Source organism: Callithrix jacchus, chromosome Y, assembly GCF_049354715.1.
Source record: "Callithrix jacchus isolate 240 chromosome Y, calJac240_pri, whole genome shotgun sequence".
NCBI lineage: Eukaryota > Metazoa > Chordata > Mammalia > Primates > Cebidae > Callithrix > Callithrix jacchus.
Window position 1 is genome coordinate 5,389,113 of NC_133525.1, and position 27,032 is coordinate 5,416,144.

The 27,032-nt window shown below is 45.8% G+C and overlaps 1 protein-coding gene and 1 long non-coding RNA gene across 13 annotated transcripts in view; both read right to left on the minus strand.

Annotated features, from left to right (window-relative positions):
- LOC118150894 (uncharacterized) overlaps nt 1-13,888 on the minus strand; it is a 43,444-nt gene extending 29,556 nt beyond the window's left edge. For all 3 annotated transcript variants that reach the window (XR_013531929.1, XR_008479032.2, XR_013531928.1), the window contains exons 1-4: nt 12,739-13,888; nt 6,356-6,782; nt 5,676-5,791; nt 2,849-3,004 (exon numbers count right to left, since the gene is read on the minus strand). This is a non-coding gene — a long non-coding RNA (uncharacterized LOC118150894). The remainder of the gene's footprint in view (nt 1-2,848; nt 3,005-5,675; nt 5,792-6,355; nt 6,783-12,738) is intronic.
- Nucleotides 13,889-16,784: 2,896 nt separating this feature from the next.
- LOC118150887 (uncharacterized) overlaps nt 16,785-27,032 on the minus strand; it is an 88,459-nt gene continuing 78,211 nt past the window's right edge. For 6 of the 10 annotated variants that reach the window (XR_013531855.1, XM_078364435.1, XM_078364432.1 and 3 more), the window contains one exon: nt 16,785-21,124. Coding sequence is in view for 4 of the 10 variants with exons in the window: in XM_078364435.1 (XP_078220561.1) it covers nt 21,081-21,124 (44 nt within the window). In the remaining 6 variants the exon portion in view is untranslated. The remainder of the gene's footprint in view (nt 21,125-27,032) is intronic. The other 4 variants (XR_013531856.1, XM_078364429.1, XR_013531852.1 and 1 more) reach the window with 3 other exon arrangements.

Sequence of the window (27,032 nt, forward strand, 5' to 3'; positions counted from 1 at the left end):
AGGAGAATGACAGGAAGTGTGTCCGTCACAGGGGAGACACAGGAAGTGTGTTCTGCACTGGAAAGGAACAGAAAGTTTGTCTTTTACATGGAAGAAACAGGAAGTGTCCCATGTTGGTCTCGAACTTGTGGACTCAATGGATCCTCCTACCCCAGACTCCCAAAGTGCAGTAATTACAGGTGTAAGCCACTGTGCCTGGCCCTCAGATCATTTCTTTATGGCCAGTTTTTACAAGGAAAGGCGGGTGGAGGGAATTTGAGTCATATTTTTGGTTTTATGCCTGGCTTTGGGGAAAAGGTGGTCCTCTTGGGGAGGAGGAATTCTAGTTTCTATGGTGCCTTGGGGGTGAATGGGACTGAGATACTCAAGATGGTGAGTAGAGTGATGTCTGATCGTCCTCCCTGCTATACTCCCACCGGCGCCATGACACTTTGCAAATGCCTTGGCAACATCAGGTAATTATATGGTCTAAAAAGAGGAGATTGAAATAATCAACCCCTTGTTTAGCATTTCAATAAGAAATAACATAAAAATGGTCAACCAGCAGCCCTCGGGGCTGCTCTGTCTATGGAGTAGCTGTTCTTTTGTTCCTTTACTTTCCTAATAAACTTGCTTTCACTTTACTCTGTAGACTTGCCCTGAATTATTTCTTGTGACAAATCTAAGAATCCTTATGCGGGGTCTGTTTCCTGGACCCCTTTCCTGTAATATTTGTTCAAAATAAATCTCTTCAAATATTTTATAGAGTTTGACTCTTTTCATTGACATTCCTATGAGTTGGGGTGAAAAAATTCATAATGTTTTAGGGAAGAGAAAAATATGTGAAACTAATAGAGTACAGGGATTTGTTTTCTGCCTCTAGTCCTGGGCCTGTTGGCTTTTTAAGTATAGCTACCCCAGGTGCTTGTGTGAGCTCTCTTTCTCTCTCTCCTTTTCTTTCTCTTTGTCACTCTTTCCTTCTCTCTCTCATACACTTTGACCCCCTCTTCCTTTACTCCGCTTCCTTCAACTCTCTTTTCTCTACCTGTCTTCCTGTCTCTCCTTACTTTCTTCTCTCTCTCTTCTCGCTCTGTTTCACATTGCATTTCTCATTATCTCTTCTCTCTCTCCACTCTCTCTCCTTTCTATCTTTCTTACTCTTTCTTTTATCTCTCTCCTCCTTTTCTTCCCCATCTCCTCCTCTTCCTCCTTTCTTCTTTTTTCTTCTCCTTCTCTTTCTCTCTTCTCCTCCTCTCTCCCTCCTGTTTTCCCTCTCTTTTCTAACTGTCTCTCATTTTTCTTATTCTCTCTCTCTTTCTGTCTCTCTGTATCTCTCCCTCTTGCCCACCTCTCCTTTTACATTAAAGTCTGCAGAGAGTTCCCATGTCTTCTAGACATTGGGATTTGTAGACATCACCAGGGTAGCTCACATATACCCTAGGATATAATTACCTATTTGTGCTGTTGAAGGAGTGAAGGACGTGCCTTCTCAAAATATGCCGGATTGGTATCCTGCATATTTTGAGTCAAAAACACTGCAGAAATTGTCGTTTCAGAAAGGGCTGGCCAACCTGTCTCTTCCTGCAGGCAGCAAACATAAAGATTCTTCTGGGAGGGGACTCCTCTCCACACCAGCGTTAGAAAATAGCTTTCATCACCAGAGACATCTGTGTGCTACATCTCTGCACACCCTCCTGATCCCCTCAGGCAATCTTTTTGGGAAGTGACTATGATCATTCATGCTTTAAAGCTAGGCTGTAGACTGAATTCATGGTTAGCTTGACCTATTTGTAGCAATGAGCAAAGGCGGTTAGCTTGTGAGGGGAGAAGCAAGATGGAGTGAGCCATGTTACATTTCTCTCATTGTTACATTCATGCATAGGTTCTTGGCCACAGAAACATATGAGAAACACATTCCCTCCCTTTTTTTTTTTTTTTTTTTGCAGAAGTTTTGCTCTTGTTCCCCGGGCTCATGCCTGTAACCCCAGCACTTTGGGAGGCCAAGGAGGGCATATCACAGGGGCAGGAGTTCGAGAGCAGCCTGGCCAATATGGTGAAACCCCGTCTTGACTAAAAATACAAAAATTAGCCAGGCGTGGTGGCGGGCACCTGTAATTAAACTACTTGGGAGGCTGAGGTAGGAGAATCACTTGAATTGGGGAGATGGAGGTTGCACTGAGCTGAGATACTCTAGCCCGGGTGACTAGAGTATTTAGGTGACTGGAGTTAGACTCCATCTAAAAAAAAAAAGATGTGGGGGACATCGAAAGTCTGCTGGGTTTTTGCAGGCCTCTTAAAAGTGTTAAGTGTGTTGAGAATGTAATTGACAGGTAATGTTTTCATTTTTGAGATGGGCTGGAGTCTCAGTATTGATTTCCTTAGTCATATTTTGACTTAGGAAATATGACTTACAAAACCAATATTGCAATTTTTTTTTGTCACCCAGGCTGTGAGTACAGTGGCACCATCTCGGCTCACTGCAACCTCCGCCTCCCAGGTTCAAGTGATTCTCCTACCTCAGTCTCCCAAGTAGCTGGGACTACAGGTATAAGCCACTACACCCAGCTAATTTGTTGTATTTTTAGTGGAGATGGAATTCACTGTGTTGGCCAGAATGATCTCGATCTCCTGACTTGTGATCCACCTGCCTCGGACAGGCAAAGAGCTGGGATTACAGGGGTGGGCCAATGTGCCTGGCCTGTCCCCCACATCCCAGCATACATACATATTTACATCCCTTCTATGAAGAAACAAATGTGCATGCATACATTATTCTGGAGACATAGTGAACACCCCTGGCAGTTAGATGCTTAGCCTGGTTTGCTAAACTGAAAGCGGTTGTTATAAGCAAGCATGTCCCATGACACACCTCTGTGAAGAAAAGCAGAATGTTTCAGAACTATGGGAGTCCTGTGGAACGTGGTCCTTCCTGAGTCTTTTCCAGGCTTATTCGTAACTAGAGGGAATAGAATATGGTCTCCATCCATGTCCTTGATTTATGATGGAATCCACAGGAATCTGCCACCTTGGGAAAATGGGCAATACTTTAAAAAATGTTGTATATCATAATGAGATATACCACCCAAAATATGACTTTGGAGACCAAGGAATGACACCAAAATATGACTTAGAAGGGTAAAATTGTAATCTTTTAAAAAGCTCATCAGCCATCATTAGTCTTAATGTGTTCCTTTTTTTGAGATGTAGTTGTGCTCTTGTTGCCCAGGCTGGAGTGCAATGGCAGGACCTCAGCTCACTGCAACCTCTGACTTCTGGATTAAAGCAATACTTCTGCTTCAGCCTCCCAAGTAGCTGGAATTACAGGCATGTGCCACCAAACCCAACTACTTTTTGCATTTTTAGTAGAGCGGAGTTTCACCATGTTAGCCAGGATGGTCTTGATCTCTTGACCTTGTCATCTGCTTGCCTCAGCCTCCCCAATTTTTTTTTTGAGAGGGCCAGTGACATGATTTTGGCTCACTGCACACTACAATCCCCATCTCCTAGACTAAAGCAATTCTCAAGCCCCAGCCTCCCAAGTAGCTGGGAGTACAGGTGTGCACCAGTGCACCTGGTTAGTTTTTGCATTTTCCTTTTAGTAGAGATGGGGTTCCACCATGTTGGCCCGGCTGGTTCTGAACTCCAGGCCTCAAGTGATTCATCTGCCTTGGCCAACAAATGTTCTGGATTATGGGCGTGAGCCACTGCCCCTGGCCAGTGTAGGTTGGTAAGTTTCACCCTCATTGTAGCATGTGTCAGTACTTTAAATATTGTTCTGTCTGTATGGATATAACATATTTGGTTAAATCCATTCATCGGCACAGGGTTGCAAATGTCTTTATAAACCAGGAAATTCTACAATTATCCATGTGAACCAGAAAGTGACAATGGCCCTGCAAACCAGAAAGTTCTACAATTCTCTGAATGAACAAGGAATCAATGCAATGTCCCTGTGAACAAGGAAGTACTATCATTATCTGTATGAACCAGGAAGTACTACAATGTCCCTATGAAACAGAAAGTGCTACAGTTACCCTATGAATCAGAGGACTGTAAATGTCTTTATGAACCCGGGAGTTCTACAATTATCCACATAAACCATAGAGTGTTACAATGTCCCTACAAACCGAAAAGTTCTAAAATTATCTCAATAAACTCAGAAGTGTTGCAATGTCCCTGTGAACCAGAAAGTCCTACTATTATCCATATGAACCAAGAAGTGCTATGACTATCCCTATGAACCAGGAAGTATTACAATGTCCATAGGAAACACCAAAAAGTATGGCAATGTCCCTGCAAAGCAGGAAGCACTACAATTATCTGTATGAACTGGAAGTGTTGCAATGTTCCTGTGAACTGGGAAGTGCTAATATTATCCAGGTGAACCAGGAAGTGCTACAAGTATCCGTATGAACCAGAAAGTATTACAATGTCCCGATGAAACGGGAAGGGCTACAATTACCCCTAGGAACCAGAGGGTTGCAAATGTCTTTATGAACCAGAAAGTTCTACAATTATCGATATGAACCAGAAAGTGTCACAATATCCCTGCAAACCAGGAAGTCTACAATGATCTAAATGAACTAGGAATTGTTGCAATGTCCCTGTGAACCAGGAGGTACTACCATTATCTGTATGAACCAGAAAGTAGTACAACGTTCATATGAACCAGGAGGTGCTACAATTATTCGTATGAACCAGGAAGTATTACAATGTCCCTAGGAAACAGAAAGTGCTACAATTACCCCTAGGAACCAGAAAGTTGCAAATGTCTTTATGAACCAGAAAGTGTGACAATATCCCTGCAAACCAGGAAGTCTACAATTATCTGAATGAACTAGGAATTGTTGCAATGCCCCTGTGAACCAGGAAGTACTACAATCTCCCTATGAACCAGGAAGTATTACAGTATCCTTAAGAAACAGGAAGTGATACCATATTCCCTGTGAACCAAAAAGTATTGCCATCTCCCTGCAAAGCAGGAAATGCTACAATTATCCATATGCACCGGAAGTGTTGCAATGTCCCTGGGAACCAGAAAGTGCTACTATTATCCATATAAACCAGAAGTTTTACAATGTCCCTATGAAACAGGAAGTACAACAATTATCTGTATGAACCAGGAAGTACTACAATGTCCCTATGAAACAGGAAGTGCTACAATTACCCCTATGAATCAGAGGGTTGCAAATATCTTTATGAACCAGGAAGTTCTATAATTATCCATATGAACCAGAAAATATGACAATGTCCCTGCAATTCAAAAAGTCCTACAATTATCCGAATGAAGCAGGAAGTGTTGCAATGTCCCTGTGAACCAGGAAGTGCTACTAGTATATGTATGACCAGGAAGTACTACAATGTCCCCCATGGGAGCTTGAGGCAGGCAGATCATAAAGTCAGGAGTTCAAGACCAGCCTGACCAATATCGAGAAACCCCGTCTCTATTAAAAATACAAAAATTAGCTGGGCGTGCGGGTGCATGCCTGTAATCCCAGCAACTTGGGAGGCTGAGGCAGGAGAATCGCTTGAACCCAGGAGGTGGAGGTTGCAGTGAGCCGAGATGGTACCACTGCACTACAGCCTGGGCAACAAGAGTGAAAGTCCATCTCAAAAAAAATCAAAATCAAACAAGAACAAAAATAAAGAATACTTATACATCCTATGTTCCCACTGTCCAAACTCAATCCACTTACCATGCCACAGAGATGTCTCAGAAATGATAATTCAAAAACAATAACCAGGTCAGCAACACAGGAGACTTTGAAAAGTTATTCACTGTTTTCTCCACCAGGAAAGTCAAAGTCGGCCCCTAAGGGAGGGAAATGAGCTGTTAATAGCAAAGCTCTGAGAAATCAGGAAGCAATGACCTAAAACAGGTGGAGAAAACCCCACGGCCCCACATTCCTAAATACCCCAGAAAAAGCGAAGTCCTAGTTTCACATCACTCTTCCCTCAGGTGAAAACAGTAAAACATGAGTATGAGAGGGAATAAGAGAGTAAGAGCAAGAGAGAGGGTAAGAGAGAGACAGAGAAAGAGAGAGGGAGAAGAGAGCGATGGGAGAGAGAGAGAAGAGACAGAGAAGGAAAGAGGTGAGAGAGAGGTGAAAGAGGGGAGACAGAGAGAGAGAAAAGGGGGGTACAGGAAAAAATAATTTACAAATCAATGGTGCACCAGTCCCAGGCTGGAATGCCAGCTCTACCTGCTGGCAAGTGTCTCCTGCCGAACCCTTACCCACCATCCTCTCCTCCTATGTTCCCAACAGCTGTTGTGAGGGAGACCCTAAGATGTGCAAACAGATTACTGTGAGCAGATGTGGGCTAGAGGGTGTCTAAGACGTGGCTTTCCCAGCCCACATGTGCCCCACACACTGACCTGACGATTCACCATGATGCCAGAGGTGCCTTCTGGTTTCAAGCTTTTCAAACCCCAGCTACATTTGAGGCACTTTTCAATTGGGAAGGCCGAACAAGGAGGCTTCAATGAAAGAAATCTGAGGGACGCCATAGAAACCAGCACTCCTGCAAACCGTCTCTCCTGATGCAAGCATGGCGGTGCCTTTCATGCTGTCTGCCTGTTTCGATGCCTCTCTTCTCCAGGAACTGGAATGCTTCAGCCACCAGAACTCCCTTGCACATACTTCCCTGACCACAAGAACACAGTAGGTGCAAAGGAGGGAAGGAATGCGTGAAGGATGAAGAAATGCATTAGCAGAAAGACGAGGGAAAACCCCTTTCATCAGGTGCCTTGGGAGCAAATGCAGCTGATCAAACCCTACAGACATGCTGTCTGCAGTGGCGGCCTGCTGGCAAGAAGGAAAAACACTTAGGAAGAAAAGAGAAAACACTCAGTAGTGAGATTGCTGGATCAAATGGGAGTTCTACTATTAGTTCTGTCTTTTTTTTTTTTTTTTTTTTGACAGAGTCTTGCTCTGTTGCCAGGCTGCCCTGCAGTGGTGTGATCTAGGCTCACTGCAACCTCCACCTCTCGGATTCAAACTACTCTCCTGCCTCCACCTTCTGAGTAGCTGGGATTACATGCATGCACCACCATGCCCATCTAATTTCTGTACTTTTAGTGGAGACAAGGTTTCACCATGTTGGCCAGGCTGGTCTCGATATCCTGACCTCAAGTGATCCACCTGGTTTGGCCTCCTAATGTGCTGGGATTACAGATACAAGTCACAGCATCTGGACTGATCACAACCATATTTAACAAAGAGGAGACCCCTCCCTCCCTGAGGGCATCAGATCAGGCCTTTGTGAGAAGGGGACAGTGCAGTTTAGCACCAGGGGAAGAAAGGGTGTGTTTTAGTCTGTTTTGCGTGGCTATCACAGAATAGAACACACTGAGTCACATTAAAAATAGAGGTTGATGGCTGGATGTGGTGGCTTAGGCTTGTAATCCCAGCATGTCGGGAGACCGAGGTGGGTGGATCACAAGGTCATGAGTTCAAGACCAGCCTGGCCAAGATGGTGAAACCTGAACTCTACTAAAACACACACAAAAAAATTAGCTTGGCGTGGTGGCAAGCACTTGTAATTTCAGCTACTCAGGAGGCTGAGGCAGAGATTTGCTTGAACCCAGGAGGAGGAGGTTGCAGTGAGCCAACATCACCAGACTCTGTCTCTAAATAAATAAATAAAAATCAAAAGAGGGTACTTTTACTTTGCACTTGTGGTGGCTGGGAAGCCCAAGATGCCCAGCTGATCTGGTGAGGGCCTCAGTGTAGTTCATATCATGGAGATAAAGTGCAAGACAAGAGAAGGTATATGCCCAAGAGAAATAAGGAGGCCACAATCCCACAGTAGCTAACCCCTTCCTGCAAGAGACATGAATTCCACTTGATAACCTCATGACTTCTTGAATGTGCCACCTGCACAGGCCATTGCACAATGAGTAGAAAAGCTTTTCAGACCTTCTCTCCTTTTCCAAGGCCAGGTAAAGTGGCTCACGCCTGTAATGTCTTTGGGAGGTCAAGGCCAGAGAATTGCTTTGGGGCCAGGAGTTCAAGACCTGCCTGGGAAACTAACCAAGGCCTCATCTTTACCAAAAAAAAAAAAAAAAAAAATTTTATTTTTTTTTTAGATGGAGTCTAGCTTTGCCACCCAGGCTGGAGTGCAGTGGCACGATCTTGGCTCACTGCAAACTCCACCTCCTGCATTCAAGCAATTCTCCTGCCTCAGCCTTCTGAGTAGCTGGATTACAGGCGTGCAGCACTATGTCTGGCTAATTTTTGTATTTTTAGTAGAGACAGGGTTTCAGCAGTTAACCAGGCTAGTCTCAAACTCCTGACCTCAGGTGATCCGCCTGCCTCAGCCTCCCAAAGTGCTTGGATTATAGACATGAGCTACTGTGCCTGGTCCCCCCAAAATGTTTTCTTAATTAGCCAGGCATGCTGACTGCTTGAACCTGGGAGGTGGGGACTACAGAGATGTAATTGCACCAGTGCACTCCAGCCTGGGCGACTCAGACCTCAAAACAAAACAAAACCTCAAAACAAAACAAAATAAAAGCATGAACAAGAATGCTGACTCAGAGCACTGCCAAAGACAGGTTTTAGCTGCAAGACAGGTCATGGGAGGGAGAAAGGAAAAGGCTGGCCTGGCAAACCTGGGCTTGCTACATAGATGTAACATCACAGGTAGCAGGCCTCAGAGAGAAGAGATGGTTCCTGTTTCCTTTTAGAAGTTTTAAGGTGTCAAACATTCACTTCGTCTCTCTAGAGCCGTGCAAGAGAAGGGCTGGCTGCATTGCCACAGACTCCACAGAGCTGCTGATGCAAGATTCCCCCACAAAGATGGAGTTTATTTTTCTTCTTTGTTTTTCTTTACATTTTGTTTTAAGTTCAAGGGCACACATGCAGAATGTGCAGGTTTGCTCCATAGGTAAACATGTGCCATGGTGTTTGCTGCACAGATCAACCCGTGGCCTACACATTAAGCCAGCATCCATTAGCTGTTTCCTTCCTGAGGCTCTCCCTCCCCCTTCCCTCAACCTTCTGACAGACCCCAGTGAATATTGTTCCCCTCCCTGTGTCCATGTGTTATTCTCCTTCAGTTACCACTTATAAGTGAGAACATGGGGTGGTTGATTTTTGTTCCTGCATTGGTTTCCTGAGGATAACAGGTTCCGATTCCATCCATCTTCCTGCAAAGGACAGGAACGCATCCTTTTTATGGCTGTATAGTATTCCATGGTGTCTATGTACCCCATTGTCTTTATCCAGTCTCTTGTTGATGGGCATTTGGGTTGATTCTATGTCTTTGCTCTTGGGAATCGTGCAGCAAAGAGCATACACGTACATGTATCTTTATAACAGAATGATTTTTCCTTCAGGTATATGCCCTGTAATGGGATTGCTGGGTCAAACAGTAATTCTGCCTTGAGGTCGCTGAGTAATCATCATGCTGTCTTCCAGGATGGATGAACCAATTTACACTCCCGCCGACAAGGAAAATTGTTCCTTTTTCTCTACAACCTCAGCAGCATCTGTTGTTGTTTTTTTTGACTTTTTAATAATCTGAGATGGTGTCTCACGGTGGCTTTGGTTTGCATTTCTCTAATGATCAGCAGTGTTGAGCTTTTATTCATACGTTCCTTGGCCACATGAATGTCTTCTTTCGAGAAGTGTAAAGATAGCATTTCAGGGCTACTCACCAATATATGAAAGAAATATATTTGGGGACAAAGTATTTTGATTTGCTTTCATATATTTCTTTTCTTTTCTTTTCCTTTGAGATAGAGTCTTGCTCTGTTGCCCAGGCTGAAGTGGAGTAGTGCAATTTCGGCTCACTGCAACATCTACCTCCCAGGTTAAAGTGATCCTCCCGCCTCAGCCTCCAGGGAGCTGCCACCACATCCAGCGAATTTTTTTTTTAAATATATTTTAATAGATATGTGATTTTGCCGTGTTGGTCAGGCCGGTCTTGAACTTCTCACCTTAGCTTAAGTTACTCCATATTGTTTTATTCTGCTTACTGCGTGTGTGTCAAGGCACAGAGTTTTCCATTGCGGGCATGTCTGGGCAAGCCACCTGTGTGGCCTTTCTTATCTGTGTAGCTGTGGGCATGTCTTGGGCAACCACCCTGTGCAAGTTCCCTTACCTGTGCCTGCAGATTGTTCTTTCATTTGAAGGGATTCAACTGCGGATCCACGCTCACTGCCTGCCTGACTCGTTTCTTCCTTCCCACTCTCTCACTTTGGCTAGAGGGAGTCCCATAAAGGGACAGGATGGATGGGGAGCAGGCTGTCAGGCCATCCTGGCAATGCTATGGAATAAAATTCAACTTCGGTGGTCATTGATGTTGTGATTGGCAAATCTTGGCCAGACGGAGAAGAATGCCATCTGAATAGCTTAATAAAAATAATAAAATTCAACCCTCTGAATGGACCCTCTCCTCAGCCAAAGGCATTCCGAAGTAAACCTGAAAAGCTAGTTCACACGATAATTGGAAGTGGGGGTTGGACATGCATCATTAGGTTCTCCTTCCTTTGGAATTCAGGCATTCACATTACCTTCCTTTGGAATTCAGGCATGGCTGACCAGCATTCACATTAAAACAGAGACCTTCAGACTGATGAAACAGACTCTTCGTAGCCATAACCAACAGGACAGATAGCAGGTCCTGAGAGAAATCCAAGTATTTTACCCCAAAACATATTTATGCGACATATTTTTGGAATGGTCCTGCAAAGCTGTCTTTTGTGGGGAGAAAAAAATCTGCATTCTGTAGAGAATCTCCTTCACTTTCCAGTCCTTTTATCAGATTCAGAAGATAATTAACTAAGAGTCTGGCACCTTTTAAAATCTGATTTACAAACTATACTCTCTGACGCTTTCTACCTGGAGGCTTCATCTGCATAACCGGAACTTTGGTGGCAGGAACAGTGATTGACAGGTGCTGAGCTTCCACATCGCCTTGCCCCAGAGAAACGACTGGAGATCAAGTCCTGGTGTGGTGCTGGAGAACAGTCACAGTTCTCCAATGCGGCTGCGGCTGCCTTGAAGGGGGCACTTTCAGCAGCAGCATGGAGTAGAAACACAGCAAGAAAATCTGTCACTGCACTCCAGCCCACAAAAAGGAGTTATTGTCACAAAATTAAGTCCAGCCTGGAGATGGCAGGGGCTAAGAATTTATGAATCCATGACAACCGTTTGTTTCTACCCCTCGCCTGCCCTCTGCACTCAAGGCATCTTCTAATCACCCATCAAAATCACCTTAGCAGCTTCCTTCTCAGCCCTTCTCTACTCAAAGGTGGCTTTTGTTTTCTGCACAGCTGAATCTTCTCTTCAGGCAGGAGGCTGAGCAAGATGTATCCGAATGTCCATCTTGAATGCTGCTATTATACATACCCTAGCAGCCTTGGGGAACCGTGTGGCTTTCACTTTAGAGAGCTCCGAACGCAGCCCTACAACAGAGACCCTTTTTGCCATTCCTTGGGACAGAGTTTGCCAGTACACCTCATGAAAACAACTCTTAAGGTCCCTCCCCTGATGATTTTCGTCTCTAAGTCCAGAGTGGGAGAAAACAGGATGGAAGCAGCTCTGGGATTTACTGAATCTCTCCTCTGAATAAAAGAGTAATCTGTTCTGTGTGTGCCAGGTGCGGTGGCTCCTGCCTATAATCCCAGCACTTTGAGAGGCCAATGGAGGAGGACTGCTTGAGCCTACAAGCTGGGCAGCATAGTAAGACCCTGTTTCTACAAAGTTAAAAAAAATTTTTTTTGAAAAGAAATACATAAAATGCACTCAGGAATGATCCAGTCTGGTCTGGTACAAGGAGGTGCCTTAATGATTTAACGATAAAAAAATAGAACCAGCATCTTTATTATGGGATGACGTACAATCTACCTTCTCATATCTAGGCATCTGAAGTCAACCGGTCTATCTGATGTCCACAGAACCAAGTGCAGAGAGATGGGGCTCGCCAGTCCTCAAGGGGCAGGCCTTTCCGGCCTTTCCTGCCTGCTGCCTGCTGCCTGCAGGAGGATTGACCTGGGTTCCTATTTTGTTTCTTGGTGGTTTTGGAGACAGGATCTCACTCTGTCACCCAGGCTGGAGTGCAGTGGTGCCTCCTTGACCTCCTGGGCTCAGGACCTTCCCACCTCACCTTCCCTAGTAGCTGGGACCACAGGCACATGCCACAACTCCCAGCTAATTTTTATTTTTATTTTTCCTAGAGATGTGGTCTGCCTATGTTGTCCAGGACGGTCTCAAACTCCTGGCCTCAAGCGATCCTGCTGCCTCAGCTTCCCACAGTGCTGGGGTTACAGGCCCGAGCCACCAAGCCAGGCCATCCCTGCGTCTGTGCTGGGCACGGAAATTAAACCGATGGCCTGAACTCCAAGAACCGGAAGACCGCCTCTTCCCAGAGTTTTAGGGCCATTTTAGGAGAACAGACTTCTTACCATCGGCCTTCCACGCAGTGAGAATCTCAGACAGTTCAATGCTATTCCCAAGAAACGAGCCCAGTGAAACTTCCAGGACTACATCTTACAAGTGGAACTGGTGAAATCCCAACGCCACCCTCACTTGCTACCAATCACCCCCTCCCAGCAGCTGAAGCCCACCGGTATTTCCAGCAGCGTCGGATGGACCAGTCCCTCCAGACCCACAGAGACCTGGGTGAGTCAATGAGGGGAGACTCGGATTTGGGGCAGTCCTGGGTCAAACTGGGTTTCTCCGCAGCGCAGACCAATCTCACCCAAGCCGGCAGGAACAGGCAGGCCGAACTGAAGGAGCTTGAGCTACTCACCCGACATGGTCCTCCGGGCCGCGTGCAGTGGGCGCCGGGGTGCAGTGGGTAGACTTCCCCACCACGGAACCCTCAGAGCAGAGGCGCCGTCTCCAGGAACCGGCGTGGACTTCCAGGCCTGCGGGCGACCGCGTGGCGGTCTCGACACCCTGAGCCTCAGGCGCCGCCAGCGTCACCCCCGGCCAGCTACGCACCCGGTGTCACTGCGCCCCACGGGACCCCGGCCCTCCCCGCACTGCCTCCGTGGCGCTCAAGGTCAGCCTCCTGCCCTCTGGCCAGGGTCCCCTTGATCCCCTGTCCTCCCCGCTGTCACCTGCGACCCCGCTGCGTTTAATTACTCAAGTGCCCAGCAACGACATCGCCCCCGGAACCCCGAGCGACCTCTGCGGTATGAGCAGCCGCCCCGCCGCCCCGCGCACCTGCTTGGAGTTCTGGGCATCTTCTTTCCCCACCCCAGCTGGCGCTCCCCGGTTACCCCGCCCCGTCCACTCCCTGGCCCACCCCTGAGCTCCCGGACCCCGGGATCTGCACCTCCTCCGAGCTTGGTTGCGCTGCTTCTGCCCGCGCCCACCGGCCAGACGCCCCTTCCCCCGTCACTCCAGGCCCCCCCGGCCCACCCCTGCGCCCCTCGCCCTCCTCCCCGAGAGCCCCCGAATCCGTTCCACGCCCTGCACGTCTCCCTTCCCCCGCGCAACCACAGCCTCTGCCTTTGACCGCGCTCCCAAGCCCCAGCCTCCCAGCCTGCGCCCCCGCCTCCGTCTGTCCTCAGTCCTGGGGCAGCCCCGGTGTCCCCGCGACCCGCAGCGCCTGGACCTGTACTCCCCAGCACTCGGCGCCCCCATTCGGCGGACCCACCCCCAAGAGCTCCAAAACCCTCCCCTCCTTCGCGCTTGAGAGACCTCTGACCTCCAGCGCCCTACGCCCCTCACCCCTCCTCTACACTCCAAGCCGTCGCCCTTCCCCCAGCACCCAGCCTCGGCCTCGCCACCCCGCTGTACGCCAACCCCCCCCACCCCAGACCTCTAGGTGTTGAGGCAGCCTCTGCGCACCCCGGCCGTCCCCTGCACCCAGGCTTCCTCCGCTACCCACGGCCCCCTGCACCCCCCGGCAGCCCACGGCACCTCTTCCGCGCTCCCGCAGCCTCTGCCCTGGGCCGGCGCTACAGGCTCCGAGGGCATCGATTGGCTTCTGTCCGGAAGCCCGGCCCCACCTCCGCCCACCCCCGCGGGCGCGGGTCGTCTCCGCCCGGCTGCAGCCCCCGCCCGCAAACAAGCCCGCGCGCCGCCTGGTGCCCAGCCCGGGCTGCCGGGGAGAGACACCCGGGAACGGCCGGGGGCTGCGCCCCGTGCCGCGCCCCGCCCCTCGCCCGCCGCGGCCCCCAATGCAGCCCGCGGTTTCCCGGTTTGAACATTTAACCTTCCATCAGCCGGCCCCGAAGTAAATGTTTGCGATGGCTTAAGGCCCTGGGCCCAAGGCCAGCGCGCAGCCCGGGTGGAGGCCGCTCCTCTGGTAGCGTCCGGGAGGGAGAAGGCAGGGCTCGTACCCGATCTCACTGAATGCATGAAAAACGCACGTGTGCATACTTGCACGCCTGAATGAATGAATGAGTGCATGAAAGAATAACTGAGTGTTCAGGCCTCGGCTGTTGCATGCATAGCGAGCGAGTGACTGGCTGTCTGCACGCGGTGTCTTTCCATGGATGAGTGGAGGACGCGTGTGTGTGAATGCATGTGAGGCGTGAATGGACAACTACACGTGAATGAGCGAGCGAGGAAATGGATGAACCATCAGTGTCTGCGCCAGGGAGGGAATGAATGCATTCACAGGTGAATGCGGGAGTTGACGGCATGAATGAGCCAATGCACGTAAGAATGAATTCAAACATATATGCATGAATGGAGGAGTGACTGTGCCGAAAACCAGGTGCATGCATACATGCATGAATGAAGGCACGAATCTATGAATGAGTGAATGAATGAGTTGAATGCACGAGTGATTGAACAAGTGATTTCATGCGTAACTGACAGTGCATGAATGACTGAATGAATTTATGACGCATGAGTGACTGCATGAGTGAGTGAACAAGGGAATTCATCCTGTATGAGTGCTGGAACGAGTGAAAGGTGAGTTCATGCACACAAGAGCGAGGGCATGAGTGAATGGATGAGTGAGTGAACAAATGAATTCACGCCTGCATGAGCCAAGTGTATAAGTGAGTGAATTAATGCATGACTAAGTGCATGGGTGACTTCAGTAAATTCACGCATGTACAAGTGCATGTATGAGCGAGTGAACAAGGGAATTCATGCGTGCCTGCGTGAGTGAGTGAATGCATTCATGCATGCAGGATTGAATGAGCACGTGAAGGCATGCATTTATAAAACAATGAATGTGTGTGAGTGCATGAACAGGATACATGACAAGTGAATACGTGGATGAATGAGTGAGTGAATGAATATGTATGAGTACCTGAGTGAGCTCAACCAACTAGCATGTGTGTTAATGCATACACACATGACTGAATGAGTGAAGATTGCATACATGTCATGAATTAATGTATTATGCATCAGTGAATAAATAAATTGAATGCATGGACAAGTTAATGGTGGACGAATGAATGAATAAGTAAAAGTGTGAATGCATGCATCCGAGCATCAGTGAATTAAGTGAATGAATACGTGAATGTGTGAATGCAGGCCCGTATGGGTTGAATGAGTGAATGAATGTGTGAATGCATGCCTGTATGGGTTGAATGAGTGAATGAATGCGTGAATGCATGCCTGCATGAGTTGAATGAGTGAACGAATGTGGGAATGCATGCATGTATGAGTGCATGAATTCAGTGAGTGAATGAATGTGTGAATGCATGCCTGTATGAGTTGAACGAGTGAATGAATGCATGAGTGCATGCCTGTATGAGTTGAATGAGTGAATGAATGCGTGAGTGCATGCCTCTATGGGTTGAATGAGTGAATGAATGTGTGAGTGCATGCCTGTATGAGTTGAATGAGTGAATGAAGGTGTGAATGCATGCCTGTATGAGTTGAATGAGTGAATGAATGCGTGAGTGCATGCCTGTATGGGTTGAATGAGTGAATGAATGTGTGAGTGCATGCCTGTATGAGTTAAATGAGTGAATGAATGTGTGAATGCATGCCTGTATGAGTTGAAGGAGTGAATGAATGTGTCAATGCATGCCTGTATGGGTTGAATGAGTGAATGAATGTGTGAGTGCATGTCTGTATTAGTTGAATGAGTGAATGAATGCGTGAGTGCATGCCTGTATGGGTTGAATGAGTAAATGAATGTGTGAATGCATGCCTGTATGAGTTAAATGAGTGAATGAATGTGTGAGTGCATGCCTGTATGAGTTGAAGGAGTGAATGAATGTGTCAATGCATGCCTGTATGGGTTGAATGAGTGAATGAATGTGTGAGTGCATGCCTGTATGAGTTGAATGAGTGAATGAAGGTGTGAATGCATGCCTGTATGAGTTGAATGAGTGAATGAATGTGTGAATGTATGTCTGTATGAGTGCATGAGTTGAATGAGTGAACTTACTTGGAGAAGAAGAGCCTTCGTGTGACCATCAGAAAGAGACAGCAAAGGAAACCAGATTCTTCCCCAAACTGTCAATGGCGATCAATGCAAGCTACAGCCAGGCCTTCCCGATTTAGATTAATACCTAGGATGATCCATGGTCTGTGGGTACCAGGCACTGTGCTGAGGGCTGCCCCTGCATCAGCTCAGCCTTGGGGACAGGTATTGGTGGTGTTTTTACCTCCACTTCATAGATGGGCCGAGAGCTGTTAATAAACAGTGGAGGCTATCTCTGACCTCCCACAGGCTACGTGCAAGAATTTAACTCATGACTACTGGGGCTTTGTAAGATATCTGCAGGACATAGTAAGCCTCAGGAAGGCACATTCATTGATTTTTTTACATGTTATGCAAAGGAAAAAAACAACATGATTTTTTTCTGCATTTGTATTAAACAGGTTTATATGTCAAATTTTATTGATTGATATACTTTATTTTATTTGTATAAATTTATGGGGTACAAGTGCAATTTTGTTACATGGATATACTGAGTTGTGGTGAAGTCTGGGCTTTCAGCATCACCATCCCCTGAATAGTGTACATGGAACCTATTAAGTCACTGCTCATTCCCCACCATCCTCCCAGTCTCTCACCCTTCTGAATCTCCAAGGTCTATTAGTCCACTCTCTGTGTCCATGTGGACATATTATTCCACTCCCACTTATGAGTGAAAACATGTGGACTGCTGTGCTCTTGCGCTGGGTAAGGGAACCATCCTATGGGAAAGGGTCTTACCAGTGTTCTAACAAGCGATGCGCTGACAAAGGACTCAGACAGCTCCTGCCTGCTGAACTGTTGAGAATGACGTGCTTGTCAACCTGATCCCTTCCCCACGGTTAGATGGAAGTTACTACTGGAGTTTTTCACCAAGGCATTTGTGGCATCGGGGCTGGACTCTCTAGGATGTTGAGCAGCCTCCCTGGGCTCCATTTGCCAGATGCATCAGCACACTTTCCCAGTAGTGACAGTTAAAACTGACCTCAAACACGGCAAAGTGTTCCCTGGTGGGGGCAAGGGCAGAATTATTCTTATGCTGTGAGCCACTGTTTAGATAGATGATAAGTAAATGGATAGATGATGGATAGAGAAATAGGTCAGTAGATGCATGATAGATGATACACAGATAGATGATAGACAGATGAGATAGATAGGCTGGACAGATAGATGATAGATAGAATGAAAAGAGAGATAGGTGATAAATAGGTGATTGATATATAGATAATTGATAGATACATAGATGGAGATAGAGATAGATGATAGATAGGATGGAGAGGTAGATAGGTGATAAATAGGTGATTGATAGATATATAGATAATTGATAGATACATAGATGGAGATAGAGATAGATGATAGATAGGATGGAGAGATGGATAGGTGATAAATAGGTGATTGATAGGTACATAGTTGATAGATACATAGATGGGGATAGAGATAGATGATAGATAGGATGGAGAGATAGATAGGTGATAGATAAATAGATGACAGATATATAGATAATAGTAGTACGAGATGGAGATAGATAAAATAAGTAGATCGCTGATAGGAAGATAGATAACAGATAAACATGATAGGTTGATAGAGATAGATACATACATGAGACATAGATGGAGATGATAGACAGATGATAGATTGATGGAGGTGATAGATAAATAGACTATAGCTCTGTCTCTGTGGTGGACCCATCCTGTGCACTGTAGGATGTGGAGCAGCGTCCCTGGGCTCCACCCACCAGATGCCAGGAGCTCCCACCCCCTCCCAGTTGTCACAACTAGGAAGACTTCCAGACTTTGCCCAATGACCCCTAAGGGTGAAATTATCCCCTTTGAGAAACCCTGCTGAGTAACAAGAGAGCAGCTTCTGGGTGGGAGCAACTTGGGACTGCAGCAAGCAGAGCCCCTTCTATGCCCTGAGGAAAGACACGAGAATGCTTCCCCTTCCTCAACCTTCCCACGGCATCTTCACCTTGTGTTTCCAAGTATTCCCAGAGAAGAGTGGCAGGTGAAACTCAGTGAACACCACCCCAGGCCGGCCTCCTCAAGATAGATTCTCTCTGCTGTCAAGCAGCTCATTGGCAGGGTAGACAGGCAGGGGGCTGCCTCCTGCCTCCCTCTAAGCAGCTGTTATCTCCAATGCCTGTGAACACACTTTTCTCCCCATGAGGAGCAGAAGCCTCTGAGCTCCTTAACACACATCATGCACCCCGGACATCTTATCCAGAGCAAAAGTTGGGCAACACCCAGTTTCACCTTGGAGTCCCCATCCTGATGGAATTGAGGTCTTTGCTGTGGCATCATCCTGTGCACCGCAGGCTGCTGAGCAGCATCCCTGGGCCTCACCCACCTGACACCTGGAGCACCTCCACACAGTGGCGATGTCCAAAAGCGGCAGCAGACATCACCGAGTGTCTCCCCACAGAGCAAAAACGTGGGCTTCTATTTCCTTGTGACGTTTCTAATGCACACCCTAAATTAACAAAGCAAACTAAACAGAGCTTTCCTGTGCTTTAGCAAGGGTGTGTAAAACTTCAAAGCACACTAGTGGTTTCTTTAGCCTGTGGCCGGCTTTCTCAGACTCTTCACTGTGGATATATGGGGCTAGAGGTCCTGTGCACTGTACATAGTTTAGCAGACCCCTGGGCTCCACTCTCTGCATGCAGTAGCACAGCCCAGCTAACAAGTGTTCTCTGGCGTCAAAATCACCCAGGTGACAACCACTGCCAAGATTCGATTTAGAGAGATGGATGATAGATAATAGAAAATAGATTGTAGATAATCAATAGCTATAGATAAATCGATCATAAGTAGATGGTAGAAAAACTATGATAAACATAGATGGATGACAGGTAGACAGATGACAGATACAGAGTTAGACAGATTAAAGATTATAAATAAATGATGTTTGATAGGTTACAATAGATACAGATAGAAAATAATAGATAAATGATGATTATAGACAGAGAATAGACAAATGATGAAGACGACAGATAGATAATAGGTAAATGATGATGATGGTGGGTAGATAGGCAGACAGACACATAACAGACAGATGTAGAAAGATAAATGATGGATAATAAATGATCATGGATGGATGAATAGATAGATGGATTAATTGATGATAGATGAATAACAGGTAGACAAGGCATAGATAAACGATGATGTTAGATCAGTTCGAGAGACAGAAAGATCAGTTGGAGAGACAGAAAGACAGGCAGGAAGACTGACAGATAGATAATAAATAGGTAGATTGATGAGGATGGTGAGGATAGGAAGACAGATAAATGATAGATAATAGATAAATAATGATGACGGATGGATAGATGAAGATAAATAGATAGATAACAGATAAATGATGATGACAGATGAATGGATGAATGATTCTCTGTGGGGGGCCGTCCTGAGCACGGCAGGCTGTTTGAGCAGTGTCCTGGGCCCCACCCACCGGCTGTCAGGAGCATTGGTCTTCTCTCAAGAACACGGGGTCTCCAAAACAGAATCCCAGGCTGCGTTTTGCTGAACACCCTGGCCCCATCTTTTGATTTGGAACTCGGGGTGAGATGCACAGGCTCAGTCCTGGTCCAGCAGCACTAGCATCACCTGGGAAACTGTGTCATGCACATTCTCAGACGTCTGCGGGCTTCCCCCGACAGCCCTTTGTGAGCCGGGCCTTCCCGAGTTCCTAAAGTGCAGCCAGGCTTGAGAGGCACTGCTTACGTTTCTGAGATTTGAGGGTCGTGGGGAGGGGTAGCTGGCACCAGGAGGACTGAAAAGGGTGGGGCGCGGATTTGGCAGAGATAGAAAGGGGTTGAGGCAGCCAGAGAGCAAGAGAGGTTGGCGAAATCGCAGGGATGTTTAAACAGCATGTTTTTAGCTCATGCAGGAGGCCTCGGTCTCCCAGCACAAACAAGCATAGGTGTTGCACCATTCTCTGCCCCATAAATCACCCCACTCCTCCTCACCCGACCTTTCTGCCATTCCACTGAGAATCTGTGCTCTGAAAGCAGAGCACAAGGCACTAGGGCACAAGGCAACACTCATGATCCCCGGGCAAAAGGATAGCTCCGTTTTTAAACCCGGAGGAGGCATCTTCCCCCGGGGGTCGTGGGGCTCCTGTTCCTGTGTGTGTTGGTCTCCAGGAAGCCACGGAGAGCTTGGCAGCGGGTGAGCTCTGTCATGGGCGCATTCGGAGTAAATCTTTCTCTCCTCCCTGATGCCAGGGAATAGGTGTGTGCCAGTTTTCCTCGGTAGGCATTTGCAGAAAACATCAAGATGTTTTTACGCCTGGGACAATGTTATGGAGAGGTAGTTATAGGACCTTGTTAGAGTTCCATGTGTGTTCAGAAAGGGAGGATTGAAACCCAGAAGGCAGCCAGGCATGGTGGCTGCCACCCGTCATCCCAGCACTTTGGGGGTCAAGGCAGGAGGATTGCCTGAGCTCAGGAGTTCAAGACCAGGCTGGCCAATATAGTGACATCCCTCTGCCTTTAGAAAACATTAAAAAATATATAGCCAACAGTGTTGGTACACACCTGTTGTCCTAGCTACTCAGGAGGCTGAAGTGGGAGGATCGTCTGAGCTCAGGAGTTCAAGACCAGCCTGGCCAATATAGTGAGGTCTACTTCACCAAAAAAACACAAAAAACCCTTATCTGGGTGTGTTGGCACATACCTGTAGTCCCCGCTACTCAGGAGGGCAAAGTGGATGGACTGCTTGAGCCAGCGAGGTCAAGGCTGCAGTGAGCCATGATCACCCTATGGTGCTCCAGCCTGGGAGACAGAGCAAGCCTTTGTCTCAAAAAAAAAAAAAAAAACACGAAAACTCAGAAGCACAGAACAGATGTTTGCGCCAAGCTCTTTGATTGCCCAACATGATTGTGACAAAGGTTCTAAGAATTGATGACAAGTTCAGAATGAGAGACATATCTGCGCTACACAGAACATGTGTCTACATGTATGTGTGTCATAATTGGAATTACATTTCAATATTTTATCTTTTGGTAAAGATTAACATAATAATATATAAAGAACTACATTGGCAAACAACTTCACACAAAAATAAGCAAGTGATTTGCAGCATGTACTACTGGCTACCCAGTCAACCACCATTTTTTTTTTTTATTGTTGGCAGAACCTGTCCTTTTTCCCAAGCTTCCTTCGTGCTTTCTCACCTGAACACTTCTTTTTTTTTTGAGATGGAGTCTCACTCTGTCCCCCAGGCTGGAATGCAATGGCATGATCTTGGCTCACTGCAACCTCCACCTCTTGGGTTCAAGCAATTGTCCTGCCTCAGCCTCCTGAGTAGCTGGGATTATAGGCCTGCCCCACCACATCCTGCTAATTTTTGGATTTTTAGTAGAGATGGGGTTTCACCATGTTGTCCGGGCTGGTCTCGAACTCCGGACCTCAGGTGAGCTGGAGGTACAGCAGTCATCTTCTGCCATGACTGAAAGGGGCCAATGACTTATGAGACACAGGACTGCAAGACAGAGAGATCCCGGCTACTGGAAGACATTGTTAAGCCCTCAAATTGACCCAGCCCAGAGGTCCTGAATCTAAGTACATCTTGTTACGGATGCTGTCTTTATTGCTTCAACCATTTTTAGTTGGCAGAGATAGAGAAGAGTTGAGGCGGTCACATGGGGAGGGAGATTGATGAAACTGCAGAGATGTCAGGGGAAAAATGTCATCATTTATAAAATTGAGTAGAGATTGTGAAACATGTTGCTCACGGCACTCCTCTGCCCTCTTTTTTTGCTTTGCATTGTTTTGAGACCGAGTCTCAGTCTGTCTTGTCCAGGCTGGATTGTAGTGGCATGATCTTGCCTCACTGAAGCCTCCACCTCCTGGGTTCAAGCAATTCTCCTGTCCCCAGTAGGTGAGGCTACAGGGGTGTGTCACCATGCCCAGATAACTTTCATATTTTAATAGGGACGGGGTTTCACCATGCTGGTCAGACTGGTCTTGAACTCCTGACCTTGGGTTATCTGACCACCTTGGCCTCCCAAAGTGCTGGGATTACAGGCATGAGCCACCACACCTGGCCTCCTTTGCCCTGTTAACAATCACTAAGGGCCTAGAAGAACTTTTGTTTCTGTGCATTATAGGTGTCCATATGTTCTGTAATTAAATCACATTGCGTTAAATTTAATGCTGCAATAAATTTAAATTCTGAAATTAAAATGAAAAGTTTTTGACTAATAAATTTAAAGATAATAATAAACCCACTACATTTTACATAAGTAACATACTTTTATGAAAAATTGAAATATATCTTTTCAAACAAAAATTTTCATAGGGGAAGAGTGTAATGTTTTACGTGCTTACAAATCTTGTTACTATCTGATGTATGAGGAAACAACCAGCTTCTCAGATCAACTCTTATGTGGTTCAGGTTAAAGTAGACGAAGAAAATCTAGCCTCACAAAGATACATAGTTAGAGAAAGTATTTTGAAAATCTTTTAGTAACTGTGAATGTATGACAAAACTTGATCATCAATCGCTTCTTAAAGATAAGGTAGTGTGGAATCCAAAATCCTATCTTTTTTTTATTTTTTTGAGATGGAGTCGTAATCTGTTGTCCAGGCTGGAGTGCAGTGGTGTGATCTCTGCTAACTGCAACCTCTGTCTCCTGGGTTCAGGCAATTCCCTGCCTCAGCCTCCTGAGTAGCTGGGATTACAGGTGCCTGCCCCCACAGCCAGGTAATTTTTGTATTTTTAGTAGAGACTGGGTTTCAGTATCTTGGCCAGGCTGATCTTGATATCCTGACCTCATGATCCATCCACCTTGGCCTCCCAAACTGCTGAGATTACAGGTGTGAGCCACTGCGCCTGGCATATGTGTATATATATATATAAATATATATATATATATATAAATATATATATATATATATATATATATATATATATATAAATATATATATATATATATATATAAATATATATATATATATTTATTTTTTTTTTTTAAAACACATTTGTTGAAATCCCTATCTATCTCATCCCAAAAGTCTTTAGCTAGAATACCAACAGAAAATATCTCCTCTTCAATATTATTCAAGTTTTGGCCAAAACGAGGGCTTTATTCATTCATTTTCCCATGTGTTTAATAAGTTTCAGGGACAGGCGTGGTGGCTCAAGCAATTTGGGAGGCCAAGATGGGAGAATCAGTAGAGCCCAGGAGTTCAAGACCAGCCTGGGAAGCACGGTGAGACCCCGTCTCTACAAAAACAATAAATAAATTAGCCAGGTATGGTAGGACATGCCTGTCATCACAACTACTCAGGAAGCTGAGGTGACAAGATTATCGGAGCGCAGGAGTTTGAGGCTGCAGTGAACCATGATCACACCGCTGCACTCCAGCCTGGGCAACAAAGCAAGACACTGTCTCAATAAATAAATAAATGAGTCTTTAATGAGCACCTACTACATGCCAGTCATGTTTCTGGAAACTGGGGACAAATCCATGCCTTTGTAGCAGTTGCATTCTAGTGGAGCCAAAACAGACACAAGAAAAGGTGCTATTTTATCATATGTTGTAAGTCGATATGAGATAGAGAGTAAAGATTAGAGCAGAGGATGTGGGCGGGGAAGTGCTTGTAGTGGGTGGGGACCGGTGATTGACATGGCCTGCAGCCCATGGTGGACTGTATTACTTTTAACCCCCAGCCTTCCCACCAGCTCTGCCGTGGGATCAAATGTTCTACGCTTGTCAGGTCCAAGCACTGCTTTCACTTTTGGTTGGGGAAAGCTTCTCTTTCCATGTGTCAGGTCTACATCCCAGCTATTCATAAACAAGCAGTCATGTTTCATGAATATCTGTTTTGCAAGGGGCAGATGCACAGCAGGGAGGCAGCTGTGAAGCAAAAATGTGACAGTGGCTGGCAGGAACCCAGGGAATGCATTGCATTTATATTTGGAACTGTGGGGGAAGTTGCAGCTTAGATGGAGGCCATTCCAAGTCACCCAAGTGCTCCAATGTTCGGAACCCAGAAAAGCACGTGGTGTGAAACAAGTCTAATGGGCTGAGACTGGATAAGCTAGTTCTCTGTCAAGTCTGGTCTTCCGGACTCAGCCCCTGGAAAGCTGCCACTCTCCCTCAGTTTACTCCTACTCCTCTCCCCTTACCATGGGATCTTGTGGGCGTTTCTTCAACAGACAGCTCCTCTGTGCAGTTTTGTATAAAGTGCATAAGTAGGCTTAGATCAAAGTGGTGGTGGAAGCCTTTGTAATTCTGAAGGAAGCAGCAAAGTCACTGAATGACAGCTCCAAGACTAACTTTTATGTTAAATGAAAACAATATTGCAGCCAATAGTAACTTTTTTGAATGTTCAACGCAGAAATGTCTGAGTGTGGCATGGCCCTGCTGACAAACTGCATGCTACAAGATAGTGATGGTTACACACTTTTTACCGTGATAAGCTAATTTTATAGCTATGCACAAACTGACCGTGAGTGAACCAGAACTGAGCACTATTTGAGAGATTCTCTGTGTACGGCTCTCAAATTCTGCAATGACTGTTTTGACTTCTAAGTACCAGTTCCTGACGGGCACATGGTAGGGCTGATAACACACCATACCTCCCCAGTCATCCCTGGAGCTCTAATTCTATCTTTGTAAACAACTCATTATCACTGACATCTTTTTTTTGACAGGGTCTTGCTTCGTTACCTGAGCTCACTACTGCTTCAACCTCCCAGGCTCAAGCAATTCTCCTGTTTCAGCCTCCCAGGTAGCTAGAATTATAGGCATGTACTACCATGCCCAGCTAATTTTTAATTTAATTTTTTGTAGAGATAGAGTCTTGATATGTTGCTCAGCTCGCTCTCAAACTCCAAGGCTCAAGTGATCTATCCACCTCAGCCTCTGAAAGTGCTGAGATTATAGGCATGAGCCACCACACCCAATTAACATCCATTTATATGTGTACATCTGTAAAGTATTTAAATTATTTTTAAAAACTAGGCGTGGTGGCTCATACCTGTAATCCCAGCACCTCGGGAGGCCGAGGCGTGCAGATCACCTGAGGTCAGTTCAAGACCAGCCTAGCCAATATGGTGGGTAAAACTCTCTCTTTCCTAAAAATAGAAAAATTAGCCAGGCATGATGGTGCATGCCTGTCATTGCACCAGCTACTTAAAAGGCTGAGGCAGAAGAATTGCTTGAACCCAGGAGGCAGAGGTTGCAGTGGCCTGAAATTGTGCTTTAGAAAGCTAATGAAATAAATGATGTTCTTATTAGGAAGGCCTACTGCCAGTAAGAATAGTAGAGAATAATGATACCATTTGCTTATTCCTTTTACTTTACTAGGAAAATAAGAGGAAAATGCGCTTTTAAAATAATTTATTTTTATTTATTTATTTAATTAATTAAATTTTGAGATGGAGTCCTACTCTGTTGCCCAGGCTGGAGTGCAGTGGCACAGTCACAGCTCACTGCAGCCTTGAACTTTCTGGGTGCAAGTGATCTTCCTGCCTCAACCTCCCAAGTAGCTAGGACTACAGGCACACACTGCATCCAGCTAATTAAAAAAAAAATTGTAGAGATGGGGTCTTGCTCTGTTGCCCAGACTTGTCTCCAACCTGTGGCTTCAAGTGATCCACCTATCTTGGCCTCTCAAAGTGCTGGGATTACAGACATGAGCCCCTGCATCCAGCCTGAAAAATCTAGTTTTTAAGAGATCTTTGGGTATATATGAATTCTAGTGTGGTCACCCCTTTGTAAAATTTTTAGTATTTTAATTATTAAATTTAGTGGCAATTAATATCCAATAATTTTGATTATTTTTTAAAATTGTTATACAGCTTATTTTAAAAGAACTTTCATACTACAGACCTAAGAATAACATATTGAAAAAAATAAACTTTCTGAAGCTATAAGGCCCAAAGCTATAAGGCCTCCTTAATACAATGTATGTATTTATTTTTACAGGAGACACACACGCACAAACACATACACATTTGTAATACATATATATTTCCCTTTGTACTAAAAATTTTCTGATTAAAGCTTGAATGTCAATAGAATCACAAGATAACAGAAGTGTTCTCCTCAGCTAAACTAATGAGCCTAATTCCATCTGGAATTGTGCATCCCAATAATTTTTTCCCCTGCAGGTCTCATTTGCATAGAAAGGCTATTAAATGAGATAAAATCCATGGTCCTCCCACAAAACATGACTTCTGCACAGAAAACATACAGTCGAAAAAGTCCCAACTCTTTAGCAAGTCCTCAAAGGCAACATGTGACATCTGTGAAATCAAGAAGCAAGTGTCACCCTGACTCAAAGGCCTGATGTGATTGCACAATCCCTCACTTTATCCATTTGAAGGGAAACTGTCCACCCTGTGGTTTGGGTCAGTGAAGCCAAGCAGACAGGACAGCTGACATTTCGGCACGGGACTCTTAGAAGATGCGTTTTACATCTGTCCAATGGCATTAAAAAGTCTCCTGTAGGTCTGAATCTGATTTCAGAATGGTAAATTTCAGGGAAAAAAAAAGCTGCCCACTTCTGACAGTTTTGAACTTCATAGCAGAAAATAATATCAGAATCTTGCCATCTGCTATTTCTACCAAAGCAAGGCAGCTTTCCAAAGCTGGTGTCTCATCACAAGGTTATGGGCAAAAAGAATTTAATTTCTTTTCCTTCCTTCCTTCTTCCTTCCTTCCTTCCTTCCTTCCTTCCTTCCTTCCTTCAT